The following is a 26,871-nucleotide window of genomic DNA, read 5'->3' as shown; positions in this document are numbered from 1 at the left end:
TGAGCGTTGCTGCTGGCGGAGAGAGCGGGGCTGGGGGATGAGCTGACATGCCCACGGGGCGCCCGGACCCCCTCCAAGGACCGGCCCCCTCTCGTCCCTCGGGCCCTCGGTCCATCGCTCTTCCAGCCATGGGGACCTGCTCTCGCCCGCTGCTGCTGCTGCTGCTGCTGCTGCTGCTGCTCGGGAGCTGCTCGGAGGGGGCTGCAGGTCGGTGGCGGGGACGATGGGGGGTCCCGAGGGCGGGGGGCGACCGGCCACCGTGCCCAGCTTGCCCCCTCCCGTGGCTCTCCGGCTCCGGGCATCGCCCCTTCTCCCCGTGGCCTCCCACCTTGCACCCTCCCAGCCGTACCCCGCTAAGGAGGTTGGCCATCCCCTTGGTTCTGTGGATCCGGAGGAGGTTTGCCTTCTTTTTGTTACCTTCTCTTCGGGCTCTGCCGTCCGTCCGTCCGTCCGTCCCCCCCCCCGTTGAGACCGTCAGCCCGTCGCGGGGCAGGGATGGGCCCTCTCTGTTGGGGAGTGGTCCCTTCCAAGCGCTTAGTGCAGTGCCCTGCGCCTAGTAAGCGCTCCAGAAAGACGATGGGAGGAACAAAGGAGCGGGCGCTCTGGGCTCCGTCGTGCCCACCCGGGGGGGGGGAAAGGATTTCATCCCCCTACACACACACACACACACACTGGGTCTCTCCCCAGTGGTCGGGATGGCACCATTCACTCATTCCATAGTATTTATCGAGCGCTTACTATGTGCAGAACACTGGACTAAGCGCTTGGAAAGGACCATTCGGCCACCACCGTGCCCTTTGCCCCCCTGGGATGGTGGCCCCCCGGCCTTGCCACCCCTTGCCCCCGCTGTCCTCCTTTCGGCCGTGTTTATTGAGCTCCTCCTGTGTGCGGAGCGCTGCCCTAAGCGCTGGGGAAGTGCGCTCCAACCCGAAAGAGAGACGATCCCTGCCCACCGCGGGCTTGGTGGCCGCCCTCCGCCCCTGTCCCTGCCCGCTGTGTCCGGGCCACCTGTTCCTCTGCACCCGGGCATCGGGGGCAATGCTGCCCGCCATCCCCGGCCTGCCAGCCGCCCCTGCTGCCCGCTGCCCATCCCCGCCCCTCGGAAAGGAGGGCCGCCGGTGGGGACGGGCAGCACGGGGCATCGCGCCCTTCTTCCTTCCTTCCTTCATCCCCCCCCCCCCTCGGGGTGACCCCCTCCACCAACAAACTCTGTCTGAGGACCGAGCAATCCAGGCTCCTTCAGAACCCACCCCCTGCCCTGCCCGGCCCATCCCTGCCCTGCCCATCCCAGCCTAGTTTGGCCCAGCCTGCTCATCCCAGCTCTGCCCAGCTCAGCTCTGCCCAGCCTTGCCCATCCCTGCCCTGCCCTGCCCAACCCTGCCCTGCCCATCCCAGGCTAGTCTGGCCCAGCCCTGCCCAGCCCAGCCCTGCCCATCCCAGCCCTGCCCAGCTCAGTTCTGCCCAGCCTTGCCCATCCCTGCTCTGCCCTGTCCAGCCCTGCTCTACCCTGCTCTACCCTGCCCTACCCTGCCTGCCCAGCTGTCCTGCCAGCCCATCCCTGCCCTGCCATCCCAGCCTAGTCTGGCCAAGCCCTGCCCTGTCCATCCCCTGTCCTGCTCCGCCCTGCCCTACCCTGTCCAGTCCAGCCCCTGTGGAGGAGCTGCCCGACAAACTTGGATGGAGTTTCAAGGATCTCCAGCCAGCCGATCGATCCTGACCCACTCTTTCACGTGGTCGTTTTGTTTTTCGGAGGGCAGGGACGCGAGCTCTTTTCAATGTTTCCGCACTATTTTCCATGGAGCGAGGTCACTGATTTAAATGCCTTCAGTCATACCCCCATAGATACCACCACCTAACCGCCAAGGCCAACTCATAAACTTTTTCCCCTTTGTAAACCCGTGTTGGGAAAAAAAGCATAAAAGGAAGGCAAACCTTTGTAGATAAGCATGGCAAGGCAAATGTTTCAAGTCTGACACCCTCGTACAGGCAGTGTGGTATATGATTTTTTGTTTCCCCTAGCTGTTTTGCAGGTGAGTCATAGGATACTGTCTGTTTGTGTGCCTTTTCCATAACTGATCGCTGCCCATCAGTTCTCCAGCAAGCCCGAGTGCAGGTTAGCATATGGTTAAAGCGGGTCCAAGGATGCCCCTGATTTTAAAGGCAAAAACACTGCATGGAGTTGAAGGTTATTTCCTCCTTTCCTCCTAAGTTGTCGTTTGATTGCCTTCTGTTATCACGGAAATGCCCCGTCTGTTATATTCCAGCCTACGGTGGGACCGACTTTAGGGTTTTGTTAGCCTGGTTACGTTTGCCTCTTTTTCCACTTGCTTTTCTTTGAATTTTGTTTTTTAATAATTAATAGCTCCGGCGGTGTCACATTTCAGGTTCTTAGAACAAATGGTAGGATCACATAGTTGAAAAGTGAATGAATGAGACTGTGCAATAACTAAAGCCTTTATCTCAAACTAAATGTTTTTGGCGTTAAGAAACTAAAAAGTTTAAGTCTTTTGGAGCTCTTCTGGAGGTTGTGATGTGGGTGTGTTTGTGTTTCTCTAAAACGGTGCTCTGGCTCAGAGAAGATGTTTGAATGTGGTTGCAGAGGCTGCCAAACTCAAAACATCCTCCTGTTAGGCAGGTAACTTTACTGCGTAAGGCCATAAAAGTGAAGCCTCCAAGATAAGCTTTTCTGCCACCTGCCAAGTTCACAGTTGACCCTTTGTCAGTTTTGTTTACTTTGTATTAAGGGTGGATTTTGGGTGTGTGTGTGAGCAACAACAGTCCTTTTTAATACTTGACACTGTCTCCACTTTCTATGCTTTTGCAGTCAGAGAAGAATTTGTTCTGAATGTTCCATCCATTAAACAACCAATATTCCTCCTCCAATCCAAGTCACTCTTTCCTCAGATATTAATGTAAAGGCAAAAAAGGATCCTTTTTTGGCTTTGAGTCATTTCTTGGGAAGCACTAGGCTTATTCAGGGAGACACTGAGTTAATGTGTGAAATGAATGATGCCAGGTGGGAGAGATTATATATTAATTTAAAACATTAAGATTTGCTGCTTGTATCCAAGTTACACGAACCTTCATTTCCATTTATTTTTAAATTTTAAATGAAAAGATTACAGGTCAAGAAATGTATCACAGTTCCTCGCTGGATGCCAATGTCAAAAAGCAGGAAGGTTCTGAAAGCATTAAAATCCCCAGTCCACATCTGTGGAGATTTTATTTCCTTCTTAGACACTTTGAGGATTTAAATTCAAAATATAAAGATACTACAAATAATAAACCCTACAGGGGAAACGCAGAGCAGTCGCGCCGCCCTGTCCAAGTTACACTGATCTCGACTGTCCTTAATTTGTGATCAACTGTTCCTTCAAAACAGGAGAGGATGATGACCTTAGCCAGAGTTGGCCATCTCAGGGGGACCAGGCTGAAGGGGCAAACTTTCCCAGGGAGGTTGGCTTTGGAGTGACATTGGCTTTTTTTGTTTGTCTGATTGTTTTATTTTGCCCTGCTTAGGGCTGAGTGGCGTAGCTTGGATCGAGGTCGCACTGTGTAAAGGCCTGCAACCCTCGGATGGGAAACCTGGCCCTCGGGAGGAAACTCTCGGCTGATTCCACCTGCGGGCGCAACTCCACCGAACTCTACTGCTCCTTACAGTGAGAACGCAGACTTGACCTGCCGCCAGCCCCAAGTGCGACAAGTGCAATTGCGGCACTCCCACGCCTGGCTCACCTCCCCTCCGCCATGGCCGACTCCTCCTTCCGCTTTCCCTGGACGTGGTGGCAGTCGGCCGAGGACGCTCGCAGGGAGACGATCCAGTTGGACTTGGAGGCCGAGTTCTACTTCACTCACTTGATCATGGTGTTCAAGTCGCCCAGGCCAGCCGCCATGGTCCTGGAGCGGTCCCAGGATTTCGGGAAAACATGGAAGCCTTACAAGTACTTTGCCACCAACTGCTCCTCCACCTTCGGCCTGGAGGATGATGTTGCTGAGAAGGGAGCCATGTGCACTTCTAGATACTCCAGGCCCTTCCCCTGCACTCGTGGAGAGGTAAGAGTTGAACCCAGCCTTCTTCCGAATAGACGCCGGAGATGATAGCCCACGCGCACCAAGTGTAATGGTGACAAAATAAATTGCCTAATTGTTGGATTAGAACTCCGTTCCCCATACATACAAGGAATGTAATGGTGACAAAATGAATTGACTGATCGGTTGATTATAACTCAATGTCAGTAACTATTAAACCCACTTGCCACCCAGTTGACCGAGCGTTTACTCTATGCAGAGCACTCGACTAAACACTTGGGAGAGGATGATGCTAGAGAGTCGGTGGACGGGATCGCTACTTGCAAGAGGCTCACAATTTGTTGGGGGAGACAGACATTAAAATAAATTATGGATGGGGAAGCAGCAGTTGTGGGTATATACCTACTGTGGGCCTGGGGGAGCACTAACAGATTGCTTTGGTGGCACAGAATCAAGTGCAGAGGGGACAGAAGGAAGGGGGAATAGGGTGAAGAATCGAGAGGTTAGGGAAGGGAGGAGATATGATTTAGTAGAGCTTGGGAGATGGGTGGAGTTCCAGGCAGGTGGGAGGACTTGAGCAAAGGGTCCACAGGGAGAAAGATGAAATCGTGAAATCGAGGCCCAGTAAATAGTTTGGGGTTAGAGGAGGAAGTGTGTTGGCTATGTTGGAATGGGAGAGGAGCACTGGCCTCAAATGACCTAGAGCCAGCAGCACTATGAATTTGGCTTCAAGAGGGAGTTGCTTCAGTTAGCTGAGAGATACTATTCTCTAGACCTGTGTTGGTCTCTCTCCTACTCAAATAGGAAGTAAATAAAAACAAAGCCACTGAAGAGAAATGGTAAGTTTATCAGAGGGAAGAGAGAGAGCCTTTTATGACAGTGGGTATTATTGTGAAGAATACAAAATAGCCCCTGCAAACAATAGAGAGAAAAGAAGAAACAAACAATTCCTCCCTCTTTAAAGACCCTTGGCAAGGCACTTGCTTTTTAATCACTTACCTACTTTTACTTCTGCAGATGAGCACTTGGGGGCTGTTTTGGGGGTGGGGGCACTCAATCATTTCACATCATGTGATGTAGGGATTGTCATTTCACACTCAGTTTCTGAGCAACTCATCTTTGTCGGGTAGGGGTGGCGAAGAGGGAAGGAAAGCACTGTTTATTTTAGAGGCATCTCAGGAAAGGGGTCTGGAACAGGGATGTTATGAGAAACTAGAAGTAGAGCATATGGAAGTGGGCTATCAAGAAAGGTCCAAAAACATACATCACTTATCAATGAATGGAGTTGATGGATTGATGGTAAGGGGGAAAAGAATGCCCAGTTACTTCAGCTAGAGCACTTGCCTGTCTGCTGCCGACCCTGTACCCTATGAAGTGTGGGCATGTACGAAGCTATTGCTTGGAGAAGCAGCCAGGCCTAGTGGATAGAGCACGGGCCTGGACGCAGATGGTCATGGGTTCTAATCCTGACTCCACCACTTGTCTGCTCTGTGACCTTAAGCAAATCACTTTCACTTCTCTGTGCCTCAGTTCCCTCATCTGTAAAATGGGGATTGAGACTGTGAACCCTTCATGCGACAGAGATTATGTCCAACCTGATTTGAGTGTATTCACCCCAGCGCTTAGAACGGTGCCTGGCACATAGTAAGGGCTTAACAAATACCATTATTATAATTTTAAGGCCCAATATTATCTGTTGAATGGGGTCTGGGCACCGGCAGCAGTGGGTTTGGGAATGTGACTGCCCCTTTCTATTTGGAAACTGGAATTAAAGGCAGCCCCCTAACTGCTTACCACTCTCCTTTCTGACCCATAAAATGGACTTCATGTTAAAGATTTGGCTTCACTCGGCATCAAGATTTTTAAAGCAACCGGGACTTAATGATAACAGTAATGACTGATCAATGATACGTATTGAGTGCTTACTGTGTGCCAGGCACACTACTAAGTGCTTAGGCGAGTGTAATATAACAGACTTAGTAAGCACATTACCTCTCCACAAGGAACTTAATGTTAGTATTTTTAAGTGCTCGCTATGTTCTAAACATGGGGCTAAGTGTTGGGGTAGAGACAAAATCATGAGATCGGACACAATCCCTGTCTGATACTGGGCTCTTGTTTCTAAGAGTGAGGGAAGCAGGTATTTTTAATCCCCATTTTACAGATGATGAAATGGAGGCACAGAGAGGGTAAGTGACTTGCCCAAGGCAAGTAGTGGAGCTGGGGTGAAAATAAGGGTCTCCTGACTCCCAGGTTTGTACTTTTTCCATTAGCCCATGCTTGAAATCAGTCAATCAGTCAAACACATTTATTGAACACTTACTATGTGCAGAGCACTGTACTAAGTGCTTGGGAGAATACAGTACAATAGAGTTGATGGAAAGTTTCCCTGCCCACAAGGAGCTTACAATCTACAGGGGGAGAAACAGCTCACATTCTAGGTTGAGTCCAAATGGAGGACTTGAGCTTTCAATTTATTTTGGAGTTGGTGGAATAAGGCCCATCATCCATTCCACTTGGACATCTGCACCTGTGAATTTATAGCAGCACTATTCTGAATGACCAGATGGTAGACACGCTTACCTACCCAATACAACCATTTAATTTATTACAGTGGGCTACATTAATGCTAGCTGCCAAAAAGTGACAAGTATCTCAGCAACTCCAACAGTCTCATGTGCAGCTTTTAGGCTGTACAGGTTTCATTTCCTCCAGTGCTCTCTCCCTTCTGGGTCTCCCATGCACTTTGATCTGTACTCTTTAAGCACTTGATAGTCACCTCACCCTATAGCCCCCAACGCTTCTGTACATGTCCGGAATTTATTTTACTGTCTCTCCACTTTAGACTGAAAAGCGCTTTGTAAGCCAGGAACACGTTTCATACAGCTCTGTTGTATTTGTGTTCTCCTAAATGCTTAGTATCGTAGTCTGCATACTGTAAATGCTCAATAAATACTACTGACTGATCACTTTACTTTGTGCTGAGGACTATATAAGTACTTGGGAGAGTACAATGCAGTAGAGTTGGAGGACCTGAAACCCTGCCCACTGGGAGCTGACAGTCTAAAATCAATTATGGGGCTCTACACATAGTAAACACTCAGTAAGTACCACTGATTGAAGTATGTATAGGTAAATGCTGTGGGGCTAGGGGTGAGTAGAGATCCAAGTGCAAAGGCAGCGGAGAAAGGAGGGCGAATAGGGATGATGAGTGTTTAGTGAGGGAAGGTGTGATTTCAAGTAGGGCTTTGGACGGTGGGGAGGAGGTTGGCCTGTCGAATGTAAACGAGGAGGGTATTGCAGATCCGAGGAAGGAAGTGGACAAGGGGTCGGAAGCAAGACAGACAAGATGGAGGTATAGTGATTATGTTGATGTTAGAGGAATAAAGTGTATAGGCTGGGTTGTAGTGGGAGATCAGCAAGGTAAGGGATGAGCGGGAGAGTTGACTGAAAGGTATTTATTGCCTGCATAATGTGGGATGTGCATTTAGACAAAAATGCTGAAAGAATGAGGACAATAGGGAGTATTGATGTCACTGAGGCAATATTTTCTAGGCCAACAGAATCAGCAAAGCTCTCACCTGAACAAACACTTCCTACAAATTGAGGACCCACATATTTTGGCCGTTAGATGCAAAAATAATGCACTCCACCCATTAATTGGTATATGCTGGAAAACATCTATTCTCTCTTCAATAAGAGATTTACATTTCTGAGGGGGAAAGGTGGGCCTTCACATTGGAGTCCACAAAGCCTTGTGCCCCAAAATAACTTGTTAGGTTCAGGAAGGTTCTGGACTAGGATGGGGTGGGCCCTTCCCACTCTTTCCTGACCTCTTTCTATGCCCAGGGGCTGCAGGAAGTCAAGCGTTTGGGGGCAATGATCCCCCGGAAGTGTGGCCCCTGGAGTCCTTTCCTGATCTGGTCGGTGTTGAGTTGAACCTGGTCTCAAGTTTCAGGGAACCACTCCAACAAGCAAGCCCAGGCTGGGCTGGACCAGGGCCAGGTTGAGCCGGGCCCAAGATTTTTGTCCTTTGCAGAGCTCAGGGCTTCCTATTTCTAGCCCAGTGGTATCAGAGGAGGAATAAAACAGAAACCTGGATGGTGGACAGGCTCTATCTATCAGCGAGATGGTATTGTACTCTCCCAAGCCCTTACGGTTCTCTGTTCAGCCTAAGTGCCAGTGATACAATACCAGTGACTGATTGAGACAAGAATGCAGATACTGTTGACAGATTAACTGGCAGAATATACAACGTGGTATTGGTAGGGGGTATTAAGTTGTTAAAAGCGGTCAGACAGTACACAAAAAGGACTGTCTTCCCAATCCCGATGGCAGCCTACCATGGGCCCTTCTGCCTTGAAACTCAAGGTGAAATGAAGCCAGAACTATGAAGTCGGATGCCCAAGGAAAGCACAGAAATAAGAAGCAGTGTGGTCTAGTGGAAAGAGCAGGGGCCTGGAAGTCAGAAGATCTAGGTTCTAATTCTGGCTCTGCCACTTGTCTGCTGTGTGACCTTGGGCAAGTCACTTAATTTCTCTTTGCCTCAGTTTCTTCATCTGAAAAAGGGGGATTCAATACCTGTTTTCCATCCCGCTTAGACTGTAAGTCCCATGTGGGGACAGGGGACTTTGTCAGACCTAATTATCTCGTATCTACCCCATTACTTAGAACAGTGCCTGGCACATAGTAAGCACTTAGCAAGTATTATTACTATTATTCTTATTTCCCCATTCTGTGGCCCAGGAGTATTTTTGCTTGGGCTGATTGTGCCCAGGGACCATTGTACTTCTTTGGTTACATTTTTGGACCTTTCCTTTCTTTGTGAGGTGATAGGATCTAGATTTTTGCTGGATTTCATCTAAATATTTAGATTACTTTGGCAGGTGGTATTCCAGCAGGACACTGTGTGACTCCCTTTTTACATGCTGCATCGAGGAATGCTACACACCACTGCATAAACTCTGCCAGGGGGTGTTGTTCAAGAGATGGAAGGTGTGGTTGAATGAAGACAGTGCCTTTTCTCTGGGAAGGCCAGCCTCTTGGAGCCCCAGACTTCTCTTCATCATTGCGGTTGAAAACAAGCCAAAGTATTGTCCCTCTCCTCCAAGCACCACACCTACTGATGTTGAATCTGCACGGTTTATTTATGTTTGCTAAATCTGATACCGTGCTCTGGTCCTTTCCTCTCAACAATACCAACCAAAATAGTTCCCAGTCCTCCAGAAGCTGAGGATCCTGGGATAGGGTGGGTCCCAAAGGATGAGTGACAGGAGACCCTTAGTAAGCAATTTGGTGGGAAGTGAATGCAGAGTGATCAGCCTGAAGCAACAGGCATCTCAAGTTGAGATGCTTCATACGTGATAGAGAACACGAAACCATGAGGTAGTCTGGTAAGTCAGATGTTTACGTGCATATGGAGTAGGAGAATGCAGTGAATGACATTTACTATTCTTGATCATTGCTTATAAAATCAAACAGTAAATGTTTTCACCAAAAACAATTTCTAAAAATTTGCATTTCCAGTATTATTATATTAACATTTAAATGTTATTTTATATTAGTATTCAGGTTTACTGTTGCCTCAGAAATGGAAGAATCCATATAATAAGTTCAGTAGTCGTTGGGGTAACGGGTCACAATGTGGATCTCTACCTCTTAGTCTTGCTGATTGGCTGGATCCAGCTATTGTCAGTCTGTGAATCCCTGAGATGAAGCCATTCTCTGATCACAAAGGGGAGATCTGTGTGAATTGGGCAGTCTGGCTGGAGGGATTGATTGATCAATCATTTTTTGAGTGCTTACTATGTGCAGACCACTGTACTGAGCACTTGGGAGAGTACAATATAATAGATTTGGTAACACATTCCCTGCCCTCAAGGAGCTTACAGTCTAGAGGAGGTGACAGACATTAAAATTAATTACAAATATGTACGGAAGTGCTGTGAGGCTAAGGCTGGGGAGACACAGGGGACAAATCCAAGTACCAAAGTGATGTAGAAGGGAAAGGGAGTAGACAAATGAGGGCTTAGTTGGGGAAGACCTCTTGGAGAAGATGTGATTTTTAGGAAGGCATTGGAGGTGGGCAGAGCGGTGGTCCATCGGCTATGAACGGGGAGGGAATTCCAGGCCAGAGGCAGGTCGTGGGCAAGAGGTTGGCGGTGAGATAGAGGAGACAGAGGGTTAAGTATTAGGAAGCAAGAAACATCCTATCCATATTCTTGTTCCACATGGAGAATTTAAAATAAAAAATCAGCTTACCTTGAGCACAGTGACCTACTGACTTGGTTTGAGAGTTGCCGAGAGGGTAAAATTGAAGGCATCGTGTAGTGTTGCAGTGATGTGTGCTTAATCAAGGTAGGGTTTATGGAATGGGTTTTTTGGTTGCTCTTGTCCTTCAAAAATATGGAATGTTAAAGAACAAAACATCACAGGAAAATCTTTTCTGTGCTAAAGTATACCAAGAAAAGGAATTTCTTGGAAGCACTAGTGAATTAATGTGTTTGCTAAATGTAGTGAAGCTTTCCATAAGTAGCAAAGGGGCTTTTACAATGTTGGCAGCGAGAACAGTGTCATATGGCTAGATGGAAAAAAAACAAAATACCACACCAGGTGGTTTGCCTAGGTTCCCTGTAGCCCCTACATATAAGCTCGTTGTGGGCAGGGAATATGTCTATTTATTGCTATAGTGTACTCTCCCAAGTGCTTAGTACAGTGTTCTGCACACCATAAGCACTCAATAAATACGACTGAATGAAGGACGCTCTGGCTGCTGATGTCACAGGCTAATCCTGCCTCCACGCTGGGGCAAAGAGGTGGCAAATGCTGCCAGCCCCGAAGCCTCACAAGAACTATGTCCTCATGCCCCTATACATAACCCCTTCCCTACTCCCTCCTAAACGTGCACACATACATGCCCCTGGTACTCTCACCACACTCATAGACACCCTCCTTCCATTAAACACACATTCAAACTAATCTATACACTAATCTCACTGCCCCTCACCACACTTTATATATCCATATATTTATCCTTTTCACCTTCTCATCATTCATACACATAAATATATACACTAAATCCACACACAATTGCAGATCCTATACTTACCACACACCCATTTGCTCACATATTTATCTATCTTAATATACTGTACCAAGCTCAAAGGGAACAGGTATTGAATCCCGATTTTATAGATGAGGAAACTGAGGGTCAGAAAAGTTAAGTAACTTCTCCAAGGTTAACAGCTGCCAGCTGGCGGAGCTGGGATTGGAATCCAGGTCCTTTGACTCCCAGATCCATGTGCTTTCCAACTAGGCCATGTTCACAAACAAAAATCCATTCTCATACTCATACCAGACATACATGTAGTCACAGACATTTACCCAGATCGTCTCCTACATATGCATAAAAATTTCCTTCTCCATCCTTCCCTACTCCTTTTCCCACTCCATGCCAAGCCTTTTTCTCATCCCCTACCCGTACTTGCAAAACAGAAACACAAAGAACTCAAACAAGGAGATGTATAGAAAGGACATAGACAAACACACAGGGATACATGCACTAACACACTCATATACTATACCAAGAATAAGAGAAATTCAGAGAAAATGACAGAAAAGTACAGAGAGAGCAACAAAGAAAAGCCTAAAAAGGAAAACAAGAGAAAATGAAAAGTACATCTCCCAACTAATCCGATGAAAATTTGGCATTTCTCTTAGTCTACAATAAAATCAACTTGTAAAGAATAATTATGCATCGCGCTATTGTTAGCATGCACCCTTCATTTTATAGTTCAATGAACTGCTTGCAGCATATTTGCATGGGCTTTGCATAATCTAGGCATTTTATAGCTTCAGATGGGAAACTGTCACATCTGAAAAGTTGTTTAAACTTACAGTTACCAAAGGGCATTTAGTATAAAGGAATGCAAATCACATGTGAGCTGATCATTGTTCTTCAGGATCATTTAGCATACTGCAGGCTTTTTAACTGAGTGTTCCCTTGAAAAAAAGAAAGTCCTTGTTAACCTGGTTACAGACATACTTTTCTGGCCAGAAACTCTAAACGTTTGAAGTCAGCATCTACTGAGTTAGCCCCCAAAATGGTCCAAAGTTTGGCGTGCCTGTACTTCACGATTTACATTAATTCTCTCCACAGATGATATAGAATGAGATGTTCCTAATTTCCTTAGAAATTGTGATCGCAAAACATCCATTTTTTTATGGTATTTGTTAATTGCTTACTATGTGCCAGGCATTGTACACTGGGGTAGATACAAGATAATCAGATTGGACACAGTCCCTGTCCCACGTGGTCTCACAATCTTAATCCCCATTTTCCAGATGAGAGAACAGAGGCCCAGAGAAGTGAAGCGACTTGCCCAAGGTCACACAGCAGAGGTAGGATTAGAACCCAGATCCTTCTGGCTCCCAGGCCAGTGGTTTATCCACCAGGCCACACTGCTTCTCCATTAGCACTTGAAATAGCTAATTGATGTTTAAAGTCACATTTGACAGTCGGTTGGGGATGTTCCCCAACAGTCTGTGCCCTAGCCCTCCATACTGCTTCTAAACCCTGCCAAATCTTCCCTAGAGACAAATTCACCCAGTTATAAAGAAGGAAAACTAATTCCACCGGGCATTTGCCCAGCTCAACCCGGTTTGACTTCTTTCACATTTTTATTTTTTCCCTTTTCATATCACTAAGGACTTCTCACACATTTTCCTTATCTTACTAGCTAACCAACTGTGTTTCCTCTTGCAATGGGAACAGAGACCTTCTCTGACTTAAGAATGAAGTAAAATGGGAAAATAGTAGCTCCATCTGCTGTCCAACTTGCTTCAGGTTAGAAAACTACTGTTTTTACTGCTATTCTGTGTCTGTTCTCTCTATTCAACAAAGCCTTATTTCATTATTTCATTCACTCAGTTCAATTCATATTTATTGAGCGCTTACGGTGTGCAGAGCACTGTACTAAGCGCTTGGGAAAGTACAGTTCGGCAACAGATAGAGACAATCCCTACCCAACAACGGGCTCACAGTCTAGGAAAGGGGAGACACACAAACAAAAACAAAACAAGTAAGACAGGCATTTCTCCTCCCCTTTGTGAATCAGGAATAAAAATAACTAATTTGGGGTTCAAAAACATAAGCAGGAAATTTGAAGGCGCCAAACGAGGTTTGATTCAGAATTAGTACAAAAAGTCACAGTACAATACACTCGGTTTGGCCTTAACATGTTTCTGGATGGAATGTTGTTAGGGAATTAAGGAACATTTGTTCAACATCACGATCCTGCTGGGGGTGGTGGGGCAGCGTCTGGAGAAATAATCTATGTAGATACACTCAGGATCGGAACAGGTGGGTACTAGAGGGTGAGTTTTCTTAGTGTGGGGTTTTGGAAGGACCCACCATCACATTATAAGAGAGCTGGATATTCTCTGTTATCCCAGAGGGGAGGCAGTTCTCCAATCTAATTAATCTCACTCTTTCAATAAGATTTTAACTATTTTTACCTCCATAAAACATACAATTGACCCAGAAAATCGTGGCTCCTTCCCCCAAGTGGACTTGGTTGGTCAGATGGGTCAAAATCGGTGATTTGCCAGTCTTAACTACGTTACACTTACACCAACCTGCACTGCTTCATTATAACTTCAGGCCCAAAACATGATAGCCCAAAAACTTTCCCAGAAATCATAATGCAGCTGCAATTCCATGAGCCACCCCCCCCCCAAAAAAGTTGTTTCCAGATATTCATTTATTCAGTCGTATTTATTGAGCACTTACTGTGTGCAGAACACTGTACTAAGCACTAAAAAAGGCTTCTTCTGGGTCTAATTGTAAATCCCAAATGGGACAGGAATTGGGTCTGATCTGATTAGCTGTATCTACCCACAGTGCTTAATGCAGTTCTTGGCACATAGTAAGCACTTAACTGATTATCATTATTATTAAGTTAAGTATCCATCAAACTGCTCTGATCCTTTTAGACCACATATATTTCCCCCTTTCTTACCTTGCATTTCTTCCTTTGCTTTTTCAGTGCCTCCCTCCATCCTTCCACATCCGATGTTTCCTCTTAGTTCAGCTAGTTCACTAGACCTGGTCCTTTGGTGACCATGGTTGGAAATGAGGAGCAATGTAATTGTAGCTCTGCCCCCAAAGTCAGGGCATAGTGGATACAGCATGGGTCTAGGAGTAAGAAGGACATGGGTTCTAAACCCGGCTCCACCACATGCCTGCTATGTGACCTTGGGCAAGTCACCTTCCTTCTCTGGACCTCATCTGTAAAACGGAGATTAAGACTGTTAGCCCCATGTGAGTCAGGAACTGTGTCCAACCTGATTAACTTCTATCTCCCCCAGCACTTAGAACTGTGCCTGACACATGGTAAGTGCTTAATAAGTACTATAATTATTAGTATTAGGGCATACTGTGTGCAGGGCACTGTACTAAGTCCTTGGGAGAGTACAGTATATCAGAGTTGGTAGAGACATTCCCTGCCCACAACGAGCTGCTCCTGCCATGCACTCAGTAACCCCCCTCACTACCACCTGGCTTTACGGGACTGCTGAATTGCTCCTTCTCCCCAAACTGGTCCATTATGAGTCCAGGCATCCCTTACCCTGGTATTACACTTTAAATATGGCTATCCCTGTTGAGTAGAGTTACCATGGTACCCAAGCTTTGCATATATTTTGCGGGGAGGAGGCACAAATCCCTTGGAGTGAACTAGCCTCTTTTCCTCACTCTAAATATTCAGCCACTCGTCCTATTCACTGAGAGCATGAACGGAGTGGGTTGGTAGGGTGTGGGGGTGGGGGGAGCGGGGAGGCAGATTTTCATTTTGTTCCCAGGCCTTTCTGAGCTGCACAGAGTAATAGCTCAATCTAATTGATCAAATGATTGATTGAGCATGAAGGTGAGCTGTAGGCTGAGAAGGGGGTTGGGCAAGTAGTACTGACACATCACGGGTTCTGCAACTTGCATCCCCCATTCCCCCCCACTCACTGTCTGTTACTGACCTCTGTTCAAATCTGAAAGTTGGCATTTGACTCCCTCATAGCCCCACTGGAAAGTTTGGGGCTTGAGCCCCGGTGCGCTAAGACCTCGGCCATTTTCTTCCCAGGTGAATAATATCTTCAAGAGAAAAATCAACAGAAAGTAAATTCCCTCCAGTGCTTTGCCAGGCAAATCTCCCTTCACACCTAAATAGCAGCTAGCTCCCTTTCCTCTTTATTATACAGAAAATGGTTTATTTTTATCCCGTGCCATATTCCAGCTTTTTAATTATGGTGATAATCTCATAACTATCCAAGTCAAAAGATCAAGCATTAAGATAAAACACCTTCCATTGCAGCTCAGTCCCATTATGGAGGTTTAAAAAGCTAATACCTGGTATTTAGCTGTTCGTAAATTCAAAACGATGCCAATAAATCACTTCCAGGTCTTACACAGTGTTATCGTTTTTGGTGTTCTTGTTAGAATATGCTTTGTCACTGAACAATGTCAAATTTCCTGTTTTTGAGGTATCAGCTACTTGTGTTTGTTAGCATGTTTATCTGAATAAGATTATGAAATGCCATGACAGATTAGCCTTAATTGATCTCTGGCTTTCCTCATTGGTATTTATATCTAAGCCTTGTAGGTTTTCCCTGGAATTTACTCTGAAAGGATAAAGTGAACCTATTTCCCTTGAATGCTCTCACTGGAGAAGAAAGAAAGGGTGGGATTAATACAAACCCTCAGGCCCCAATGTACTTTCACTTGCCACTTGAATTGAACCCAGATTTACTATGGAATTCAAATAAGTAGGGCTAAGAACACCCAGCTGATTTCCCTGGCTCCAAATCTGCTGAGTTTAACCAGGAATATCATAATATCTAAAATATCCTAAGTGGGATGTTCAATTCAGCAGTTATAGGAACATACCAAAATGGGTTATGAATCATTTTGGTTAAGGGACCAGATCATTTGGGATAGGGCCAGAATTTTCAAGGAATGGGGCCAAAAAAGAGGATGGGGAGTGAGTGAAAGTGGAGGAGAGAAAGAGTGAGTGTATCTGTGTGCATAATAATAATATTTATATTATTATTACTATTCTGTTACTTGTTAAGCAGTTACTATGTGTCAAGTGCTGTTTTAAGTGCTGGGATAGGTACAAGTTACCCAAGTGCACAGGTAGCATTTTTATTCTGTGGGCTTCTTGGGGGAAGGGATTGGTATCTGCCAACTCTGTTGTACTGAACTCTCCCAAGCACTTTGTACAGTGCTCTGCATACTGTAAGAGATCAGTAAATACCATTCTTTGATTGATTGATTCTCTGGAAAATGGGTTTCCGGTGTCACCTTGCCCCCTCCTACTTCACCTCGCTACTCTCCTACTACAACCCAGTCCACACTCTTCGCTCCTCTAATGCTAACCTTCTCACTGTACCTCCATATCGTCTTTCCCTCTGCCAACCTCTCATACACATCTTGCCTCTGGCCTGGAATGCCCTCCCTCCTCATATCCGACAGACAATTCCTCCCCCCAGCCCCCCACTTCAAAGCCTTATTGAAGGCACATCTCCTCCAAGAGGCCTTCCCTGACTAAGCCCTCCCTTCCTTTGCCCCACTCCCTTCTGGGTTGCTCTGACTTGCTCCTTTTTTACCCCTCCTTCCAGCCCCCAAAGACCTATGTACATAGCTGTAATTTATTTCGATTAGTGTCTGTCTCCTCCTCTAAACTGTAAGTTCTCTGTGGGCAGGGAATATGCCTGCTTAGTCTTATATTGCACTCTTCCAAAGACTTAGTACAGTGCTTTACACACAGTAAGCACTGAATTAATATAATTGACTGACTGACTGGAAACTCCAGAGTTGACCCAGAAGGGCCACCGGTGATGGTGTAACAGCAGCACTAGCTACAACCACCACCTAAGAGAAGTAGAAATAAAAGGAGGAGGAGAAGGCTAGACAAAGACAACTCTCCTCCACTCCTTTTTCTTCCTGTTCCATCGACACCATGGGCACAGCTGGGTGATCCCATCCTGCCACCAGGACAAAAGCAAGATTCCAGTAGATCTCTCCAGAGGCTTTCAGGTGGTGGGACAGAACCCCCTAAAATCGTTACCATCCTGTCTAAAGCACTGACAAGATAATCGCCTAAATGGTGATGGTATTTATGGGGTTTTTGTGTCTCCCCTTGTTTGACTCAGTTTTCTTTGATTCTCCCATATCTGTGTCTCTCTTCCTCTCACTCCCTGCCCTCCCCGTTCCAATCTGTGTCTCTCCCTGCTCTGCTCATATGTCTCCTAACTCCTGCAATGCATATATAGACAAAAAAACTGTCAGTTATTTATAAGGATGCCAAGTCTTTAAATGCTATCTCCAATGCCCTGCTTTATTTTCCAGAGGAAACAAGATACCTAAGATTTGAGTTTCATTACAAGTGCATCCTCATTCTCCAAATGAGAAAGGATCACGTATTAAAAATTTTGGTTCAGATTTTGTCATCTTTGGTTCAGATTCTTTTGGTAGTCAGATATTCTATCCTCAGTCTAAACAGACTCCCTTGGGGAGCTCATCCTCTCTCATGGCTTCAACTACGACTTCTCTGCAGATGATTCCCAAATCAACCTCACTGCAATTTTTCACCTCCTCCTGCCTCTAGGACATCCCTATCTGGATCTCCAGCCAGGGCCTCAAATTCAGCATGTCTAAAACAGAACTCCTCATCTTCCCTCTCAAATCCTCTCCTTCTCCTGACTTGTCTATCACCAATGACACCACCACCATCCTTCCCACCTCAATCCCACAACTTTGGCATTATTCTCCACTCCTCTTTCTCTTTCCACCCTCTCATTCAATCAGTCACCAAATCCTGGTCATTCCTTCTTAATAACATCTTTAGAGTTCACCCCTACCACTTCACCCAGGCTGCAATCATGCTGGTCCAACCACTTGTCATGACCTGATGGAATTACTCTATCAGCTTCCTTTCAGAACCCCCTGTCTCTAGCTCTCCCTTCTCCAGTTCAAACTTCACTCTTTTGTCTATTTCATTATTCTAAAACAGGTTTTTACACGAGTCTTTCCATTTCTCACAACTCTCCTATAGTTGTCCATTCTGCTCCTCATCAAGCAGAAATTCCTAACCATCGGCTTTATGAAACTGTCAGCTCTGGCCCCGTTACTTTTCTTCTCCTCTCCCGTTACAGCCCAGCTAACACGTTTTGCTACTCTCAAGCTAGTCTACTCATTGCCCCTTGCTTTTACCAATGAATCATATTTACTGAGCTCTTACTGTGTGCAGAGGACTGTACTAAGTGCTTGGGAGAGTACAGTGTAACAGAGTTGGTAGATACGCTCCCTGCCCACAGAGACCTTACAGACTACAGTTACCTCTTTCAGCTCACCTCTTGCTCACTCCTTTCCTTCTTCCTGAACTCCTTCCCTGTTCACATTTGGCAGTCTCCTGGTCTCCCCATCTTCAAAGCCCTCCTGAAATCACATCCCACAGGAGTCCTGCCCTGATTAATGTCTCGTCTCCCCATTCTACTTCCTCTTCTACTACCACATCAGCACTTTTGTGCCACCTGAGCCGTCGAGGATTCATCCTCCCTGCCAGTACACATACACAGCACTTATACAGCTATCTTTAAATCTGTTGCTTCCTCCTCCTGTAATTTATATTAGTGTCTATCTCCCCCATTAGATTGGGATCAGGGATATCATCCATTATATTGTCCCATGCACTTTGTACAGTGCTCTATCCAGAGTAAGCACTCAATAAATATTCTTGAATGACTGATATACATATATGGATTCTGTAGAAAAGAATAGCATGTTTCCACTGGAGTTTCTTGAAGACTGGGGAAACGTGGCATGAATTTTTTTGTAGAAAAATGATCCAGGCATCAGAGTGAAGTATGGATTGGAGTGGGGAGAGACAGGAGGCAGGGAGTTCAGCAAGGAGGCTGTTATGGTAATCAAGGTGGGATAGGATAAGTGATTGTATTAATGTGGTAAAGGTTTGGATGGAGAGAAAAGGATGGATTTTAGCAATATTGTGAAGGTTGAACCAACAGGATTTAATGCTGGATTGAATAAGGGGTTGAATGAGAGAGGAGTCAAGGCTAATGCCAAGGTTACAGGCTTGTGAGACAGGAAAGATGGTGAAGGATAAGTCAGTCAGAAACAGCAGCACATGCATCAGCGGTTTCTGAGCCTTCATCATTCATCATAATAATAATCATTGTGGTATTTGTTAATCACTGTGGGTCAAGCACTGATCTAAGGCCTGGGGTAGATGCAAGTTAATCAGGTCAGACCCAATCCTTGTCCCACATGGGTCTCACAGTCTAAGTAAAAGGAAGAATAGGGACTGAATCCCCATTTTACAGTGCTTAGTACAGTGCTCTGCATGCAGTAATTGCTCAAAAAATACCATTGATTGATCGACTTCCTATTTTACAGATGAAGACACTGAGCACCAAGGAGTTAAGTGACTTGTCCAACAAGGTTACACAGCAGGCAGATGGCGGAGCCAGGATTAAAATCCGGGTCCTCTATCTCCCAGACTAGTCCTCTTCCCACTAAGCCATGCTGCTCCTTCATCCTGCCACTCATTCATTCAGTGCTATTTATTGAGTGCTTACTGTGTGCAAAGTACTGTACTAAGCACTTGGGAGAGTACAATCCTCTTGAGAAATAGAAAGGCCTCAGAGAACCTCTGTTTAGGGGAATTCATGGACTAATGGAGGGGAGCTGTGGGGAGATCCTGTTCCAGGAAACCTAGTGAGGCCCAATGCTATTCCTTTCCCAAAGTTCCCTGGGCAGGCCCTAACTAAGTCAATCATATTTATTGAGCACTTATTATGTGCAAAATACTGTACTAAGTGCTTGGTAGAGTACAATGCAACAGTGTTGGTAGATACATTCTCTGTCCACAACAAGCTCAGAATCTGTCTTTTGCTAGGAGAGGTTTACAGGGAAGGAGAGTAAGATGTTAATAATATTGATAGGAAAGATAAGTACACAGTATCTCCTTCATAACTGCTATTAACTCACTTGATATGTGTTTGGAATTGGTAGGGGAGTTGGCAAGCTGGCTAAGAAAACAGTGTTGAGGGAAATTTTTTAAGAGCACTGATCATAGCATTATCAGTCAGCTGTTCAGAGCTCTCCAACTTCAGTGACCACAGACAATTCCCCTCAACTTCCTAAACCAGTACATCCCAACTACTGTGTCAAGTTTGACTTGAAGATCTTCCAGATCTGGACCAGCAAAACTAAGCTTCACTCTTTTTTCAATCCCACGTTAGAACTAAAAGGTCCATAAGGCCACACTGCTGAGACATACTGAAAACCCCCCACCTCTCCCTTACTTCCCTGGAACTGAGGACTTGAAGAAGTGTGGCTTAGTGGATAGAACACGGGCCTGGGAGTCAGAAGGACTGGGTTCTAATACAGACCTCTCCACATATCTGCTGTGTGACCTTGGCAAGTCACTTAACTTCTCTGGACTTCTGTTATCTCATCTTTAAAATGGGGACTAAGGGTGTGAGCCCCATGCAGGACAGGGACTGTGTCCAACCTGATTAATGTCTCTCTACTCCAGGGCTTAGAACAGTGCTTGGCACATAGTAAGTGCTACACAAGTATGATTATTATTATTAAGATACATTCTACTCCTTAAGTCTTTTCTCATTTTAGAAACAAAACAGTTTAGAAAACTTTACACTACATTTCCTCACCTTATTAGTCTTCACCTAAGCAGTTGGGTTTGTTCTCCTTAAGCACTTTACTACCCCATCTCAGTTCATAGCATTTATTTGCATGGCTTTATATTCTGCTGTTACTCCATCCTTAATTTCTTTAGAGGTCAGTCTCTCCCCCCTAGACCTTAAGCTCCTGGAGGGCAAAGATTCCATCTACCAACTCTATTGTACTCTCCAAACACTTAGTACAATGCTCTGCTCATAGTATGTGTTCAGAAAAGTCTATTTATTGATTGATTGATACATTAAGGGAGTATCCTTGAAGTATGTTTCATTAATTAACCCTGAAATGCATAGTAAATCAGAAGTCCTGTACTTGTTATGAGTGACAGGAACTATTCAGAGATTCCCCACTTATAAATACGAATACATTTCTCATATTTACTTAAGTTACCACATTGATGAAGGCAGTGTTAGGGTAACTGACATCACTTGTGTGTCGAAAAATCAGAGACCATTCCCAGCATCTGTTGTAATGTTGAAAATGAGACACTTTTCTCAATTGTAATATTGATGGACAACAACGTATAACTCATGCTATATATAGCAGTGTTAGCCTAATGGAAAGAGCATAGGTCTGGGAGTTAGGGGATGTATGTTCTAATTCTGATTCTGCCACTTCCCTGCTATGTGACCTTGAGCAAGTCCCATAACTTTTCTTTGCCTCAATTTCCTCATCTGTAAAGTGGGCTTGAAATATCTGTTATTCCCCCACCCTGCCTTTTAGACTGTGAGCTCCTTGTGGGACAGACCTATATCCGATTTGAATATATTATGCTTAGTGCAGTGTCTGGCATGAAGCTTCAAGGAGAGAGTTTCTAGGAGTTGGTGCTGTCCTGCCAGAGTTTGGAGCTTGGAGAATAGAACAGAGATGCTGCCAGTTTTACTTGCATCTGTAAAAGTGAAAAATGTCTAGTTTATCCCGTGGGCAACAGGTAAGTACCTGGATGACCTATGAGATAATCTGTTGCCACCATTTCATCTTCAAAGGAATTCAACAAAACCATCATCAAGAATGAACAGACTGTCTTTCCCCATGGGCAAGGCCAGTACAGTCAATGACAGTTCTATCAGAGTAATGGAACAAAGATCTTTCTACTCCTAATACAAATACTGTATTTAGGATCCCTAAGTTGATTTTAAGAAATCAATCAATGGTATTTATTGAATATTTACTGTGTGCAGAGCCTGTACTAAGCACCTGGGAGAGTATAATGTAGTACAATAGGTAGACATGCTCCCTGCCTTAAAGGTTTACAGACTAGAGGGGGAGATAAACATTAAAATAAATTACAAAAAGATGTGTACATAAGTGTTTTGGCGTGGGTTGAAAAATCAAAGTGCTCAAAATCAAAAGTCCCCATGGGCAAGGCCAGTACAGTCAATGACAGTTCTATCAGAGTAATGGAACAAAGATCTTTCTACTCCTAAAAAAAAAAGTCAGCTCTTTAGAAATTGTAAATGTCCGGAGTTTGAGTTTGGCTTGTCTGAAAGTTGGCATTAATGCTTAGCTGTTTCCCTCCAGCTAGTTTAGAAATGACTCAGAAGACTGTGCTCTGAATGACCAAAGTAATTTCTCCCCAAGGCCCACTTTTATCAAACTTTTGCCTTCCAAATTTTGTTCGGCAAAACCAGCTTTTTAAGGTTTTTCTTTCAGGTCCTGCACTTCTTAGGCTAAGACTTAACCCAGGCCACTCCAAAATGTCCATGCTTAAGTTATTTTCATAAAAATGATTAGCTACTCAGTATATGCATATATTTAGCATTTTTAATATTAATCCATCTATAAGGTCCCTTTTTATTTCAGTGGTAAGTTGACCTTTAAAAATAGACTCTGGATTCATGTAACACAATACAAATACTGTATTTAGGATCCCTAAGTTGATTTTAAGAAATCAATCAATGGTATTTATTGAATATTTACTGTGTGCAGAGCCTGTACTAAGCACCTGGGAGAGTATAATGTAGTACAATAGGTAGACATGCTCCCTGCCTTAAAGGTTTACAGACTAGAGGGGGAGATAAACATTAAAATAAATTACAAAAAGATGTGTACATAAGTGTTTTGGCGTGGGTTGAAAAATCAAAGTGCTTAAGGAGTACAGATCCAAACCAACTTCCTGGTAGCTAAAGCTGGACTGGCCTTTAGAAGGCTGCTAACTGCTCAGAAAAATCCAGTCAGAGGGTGCAATCAGGTTTTACGGCACATTCGTTGTTCAAGGAATGTGAACATTCCAAAACAGCATCCCGGGCATCTTCTTCAGGAGAAATTGGAAATAAAGTGGTTAACTGACTCTTCCCAGGGCACAAATTGAGCCACTGGCAAGAGTGGGAGCCTAATTGCCCATCTGCTGACTTTAGGTTCAACCCAATATATTTAACAACTCTATTAAAACGTCTTAAACTGCTCTAATAATTTTGTTTAGTTTCTTATCAGAATTGAGGATTTATCCTTCCAAGGCCAGTGAATTGGAATTTCAGATTTAGAAGGAAAGTGTCAGGGCATTCTGATGTGGAGTGGGAAGTGCAGCAAGGAACCATATGGTGGATTTGCCCCAAATTATGTCCTATTTCACCCTGAGGTTGTCATTGTTGCTAAATACTAGTGTAACAGGTTAAGAGGCTTTATGAACTTTATGCGAGTACTTCAGAAAGCTCATTTGCACTTTTGTTCAGTGGACTCAGAGAGCTGTAATATGTTAAAAAGATTTCTTATCAATTTGAAATATTTTAAGCAGAACTTACACACACCTGTTTTCCAAGAATTTTGTGAGGGGCAGGTGCGATAAGAAGGGATGCGGTGAAGTTCGTGGCCAGAAATTCACAGATACATTCCTCCCCCTATTTATTAGCAGAACATTCTAACACCCAGGGGGAAGTGGCCAAAACCACAAAGCTCATCATGTGCTCAAACTTTCACGCAGCCTGATAATAAGTATGGTACTTGTTAAGCACTTACTATGTGCCAAGCACTGTTCTAAGCCTACTTTGTCCCTCTGAACTCTCAAAGAGTTACATGAATACAGAGATACCTATATCTATGCAACATAAGCATTGTGTATGTAGAAACTCGTAATAATAATAATGTGTGGTATTTGTTAAGTATTTACTATGTGTCATGCACTGTTCTAAGCACTAGGGTAGACAGAGGCTAATCAGATTAGATACAGTCCCCATCCAAGTACATAGTCTAAGTAGAAGAAGGGCAGGTATTTAATCCCCATTTTCCAGATGAGGAAATTGAGGCGGAGAGAAGTTAAGAGCCTTGTCTAAGGTCACATAGCAGGCAAGTGGCAGAGCCGGGATTAGCATCCAGGTCCTCTGACTCCCAGGCCCGAACTCTTTCCACTGGGCCACGCTCACCTCCATTTCCATTCAACCCCCAAATCTCCCAAAATTAGCTGAGTTGGAAATATGATAGTCAACACACAGGCTGTATACTTTCAGAAAATTGAAGCCAAATCTGGGGTTTGATAAAGAAGGGAAAGGAATATTTAAAATCAGCATTTTAAAAGTTATTAGACAAAGTGAAAAACATGGAGCTGAAGCCATATGGCCATGTGTAGTCTGTGGCTCCAGATATTCAGATGCCACATACCACAGCCCTCCACAGCTGTTTCCTTTCTCCAGTGAGTGACCGGACTGTGCTGCAGTTTCTTGGGCTGCCAGTTGGACTCAGAAGTCCAAACAGTACAAAAAACATTGGAATACTGGAGGACAAAGAGGCCTGCATAGGGCATAGAAGCTTCCTACGGGAGTTAATGCTTGTCTTCCGACTAAATCACTGTGACCGAATTGTTCTTCATAATCAGAGATGACATTGCTGATGGGGTGCAGCACTAGGTCAGATGATTATCACCCACAGACTACCCAAGTAAGGAGCGGTGATTGCTAAACCTCAAGTCTGGATTACTAGGATTCCTTAGTACAGGGAGCCCGATTTTCCTTTATTGGGCATGGAGTTCAAAGTCAACTATCACCGGAGAGGAGATGTCTGACACGTATAGTTTCACCCTTCCTCAGGATGATCATTGCCTCTATTTTTCTTGGGACCCTGCAGTGTTCTCTCATCCTCGTGAACACTCCACAAAACAGCTTCCGTTTTCAAACGATGGTCACCTGGAAAGTACTTTCACATGGATTCAGTGGACTCCCCCATTCTCCTGGGTTAGCTGCAGAAGCCCTCTGTGGGCCATCTTTTTTGATTAGCCATTTGTGGACCCAGAATGGGTATCTAGCCACAAGTTTGCCCCTCAGCACGTGATGGAGTGACTCTTTCCTTATTGGCTCCAGTGGTGGCTAAAGCCCAGGTTGTGGGTTGGGACAGGGGTGGGAGGTCCCTTTGAAGTGGATCTGCCAGGAAACCCTAAGTCTCCAACTTCTCTCCACTGGGCTAGCTGTGTTTAAAGTTGACTCTTTTTTTTCCTTAAAAAGCTTAATCAGGATATTTTCGTTGCTCCCGATTAAGCCCCTTGAATGGAAAGTTTAAAGCCGCTTCTGGTGCAGGTTTGCATTATGGAAATCCCCCAGTAGGCACACACATGTTCGACAAGAAAGCCTATTTTAAAAGTCAAACTAATTGCCAGCTGTGGGTCTCTATAGCATCTACCCAGGGGAAGTGACTTGCTTTAAACTTTCATACTTAACTTTTTATATAAAAGGAAGATTAATTGAGGAAGGAGTGGTAGGGGATCAAACTTCTTGTTTAAGCTTTTATTATGAAAATCAGGAAAAGGTTAAACCATTTGCCACCATGGATACTTTTGCTAGAGTTTACTAGAGGGGGTCTAGGGAAATGCAAAGAAGGAGAAAAAAGAGACAGGGTTTGGAAGAGTAGGGAAGGGATGTGTATGCCGTTGGTTTGTGCATATCTGGGAGGTAGATAATTCCAAGTGTTTACATTTTCTCAGGAGGGACTAAAATTGGCAGCTAGTAGGATAACCTGTAATAATAATGGTGGGTGGTTTAGTTAATTTATGTTTTTTCCTCCCACCTTGTGAAATTGGGCATGGCACACCACACACACACACAAAATACTATCCCCAAGTGAATGATTCAAGTAGGAAGAGGATAAGTCCTTTTGTTTATGTTGCTTGTAATTAATAGCAGGGCCTAAATTATACCCTAGTAGGTAAAACCCTAGGACCCTACAAACCCCATTGTCCTAGACCTATTGCTTCAGAGAAAAGTGGCATATCTGACTTACTTTGTGTGCACTTTTTAAAAAGTGCCAGCGGAGTCACTAAATCATGTGTGATTTGGATTCAAAATATATCTCTGCCTCAGAGAGTGTATACAATGCTCCATCTGCAAGGCTCCTTCTCACAAGAAAAGATATCCAGGAGAAATGCATAAATATTTTGGGAAGAGAGCAAGAAGTGTTCATGAGTAATCAAATCAGATCTCTAAAATCAGATATCTTTAAACATTGACACATTATAAATATCTGTTAATATTTTAAAACAGAACACATGCATTCCTGTTTTCCAAGAATATTAAAAATTGGAGAAAACTGGTAACTGGAAATTCTGATGAACATAGCATTTGAAAGCAAATGGGGGGTGGAAAGCAGTGTTGCTTAGTAGGTAGAACATGGCCCTAGGAGTCAGAAGGACCTGGGTTCGAATCCCGGCTCTGCCACTTGTCAGCTGTGTGACTGTGGGCAAGTCACTTAACTTCTCTGTGCTTCAGTTCCCTCATCTGTAAAATGGGGATTAAGACTGTGAGCCCTGGGTGGGACAGGGACTATGCCCAACCTGATGATCTTGTAACTCTGCCAATGCTTAGTACAGTGCTTAGCAGATAGTAAGTGCTTAACAAATACCATGGGGAAAAAAAGAAAATAAAAAAATAACTCGAACATATACAGTGCCTTTGTTCCAAAGATTTTTTCCACATCTGTTATTGCATTTTGCTTTCACCACATCTGTGAAGTGGGTAAGGGCAGGTGTTATTATTATTATTCTCCCAGGCAGTCAGCTTCAATATCACTGTACCAAGGGGAGCAACTTGCAACGTGGTATGGGAAAATCAAAACAAGATGCAAGCAGGTGAAGCTGCCTCTCCCTTCTCCTC

General features: G+C 44.6%; 1 protein-coding gene across 1 annotated transcript in view; it reads left to right on the top strand.

Annotated features, from left to right (window-relative positions):
• The first annotated feature begins 328 nt into the window (after positions 1-328).
• The window catches only part of NTN4 (netrin 4), a 101,305-nt gene continuing 74,762 nt past the window's right edge, over positions 329-26,871 (top strand). The window contains 5 exon segments of the mRNA XM_039914082.1: positions 329-397; positions 3,520-3,654; positions 3,656-3,688; positions 3,690-3,710; positions 3,712-4,053. Coding sequence (XP_039770016.1) covers positions 3,577-3,654; positions 3,656-3,688; positions 3,690-3,710; positions 3,712-4,053 — 474 coding nt within the window. The 5' untranslated portion in view covers positions 329-397; positions 3,520-3,576.

The sequence above is a fragment of the Ornithorhynchus anatinus genome, chromosome 14 (assembly GCF_004115215.2).
Source record: "Ornithorhynchus anatinus isolate Pmale09 chromosome 14, mOrnAna1.pri.v4, whole genome shotgun sequence".
In the NCBI taxonomy this organism is placed as follows: domain Eukaryota; kingdom Metazoa; phylum Chordata; class Mammalia; order Monotremata; family Ornithorhynchidae; genus Ornithorhynchus; species Ornithorhynchus anatinus.
This window is presented reverse-complemented; position numbering and strand designations above follow the sequence as displayed.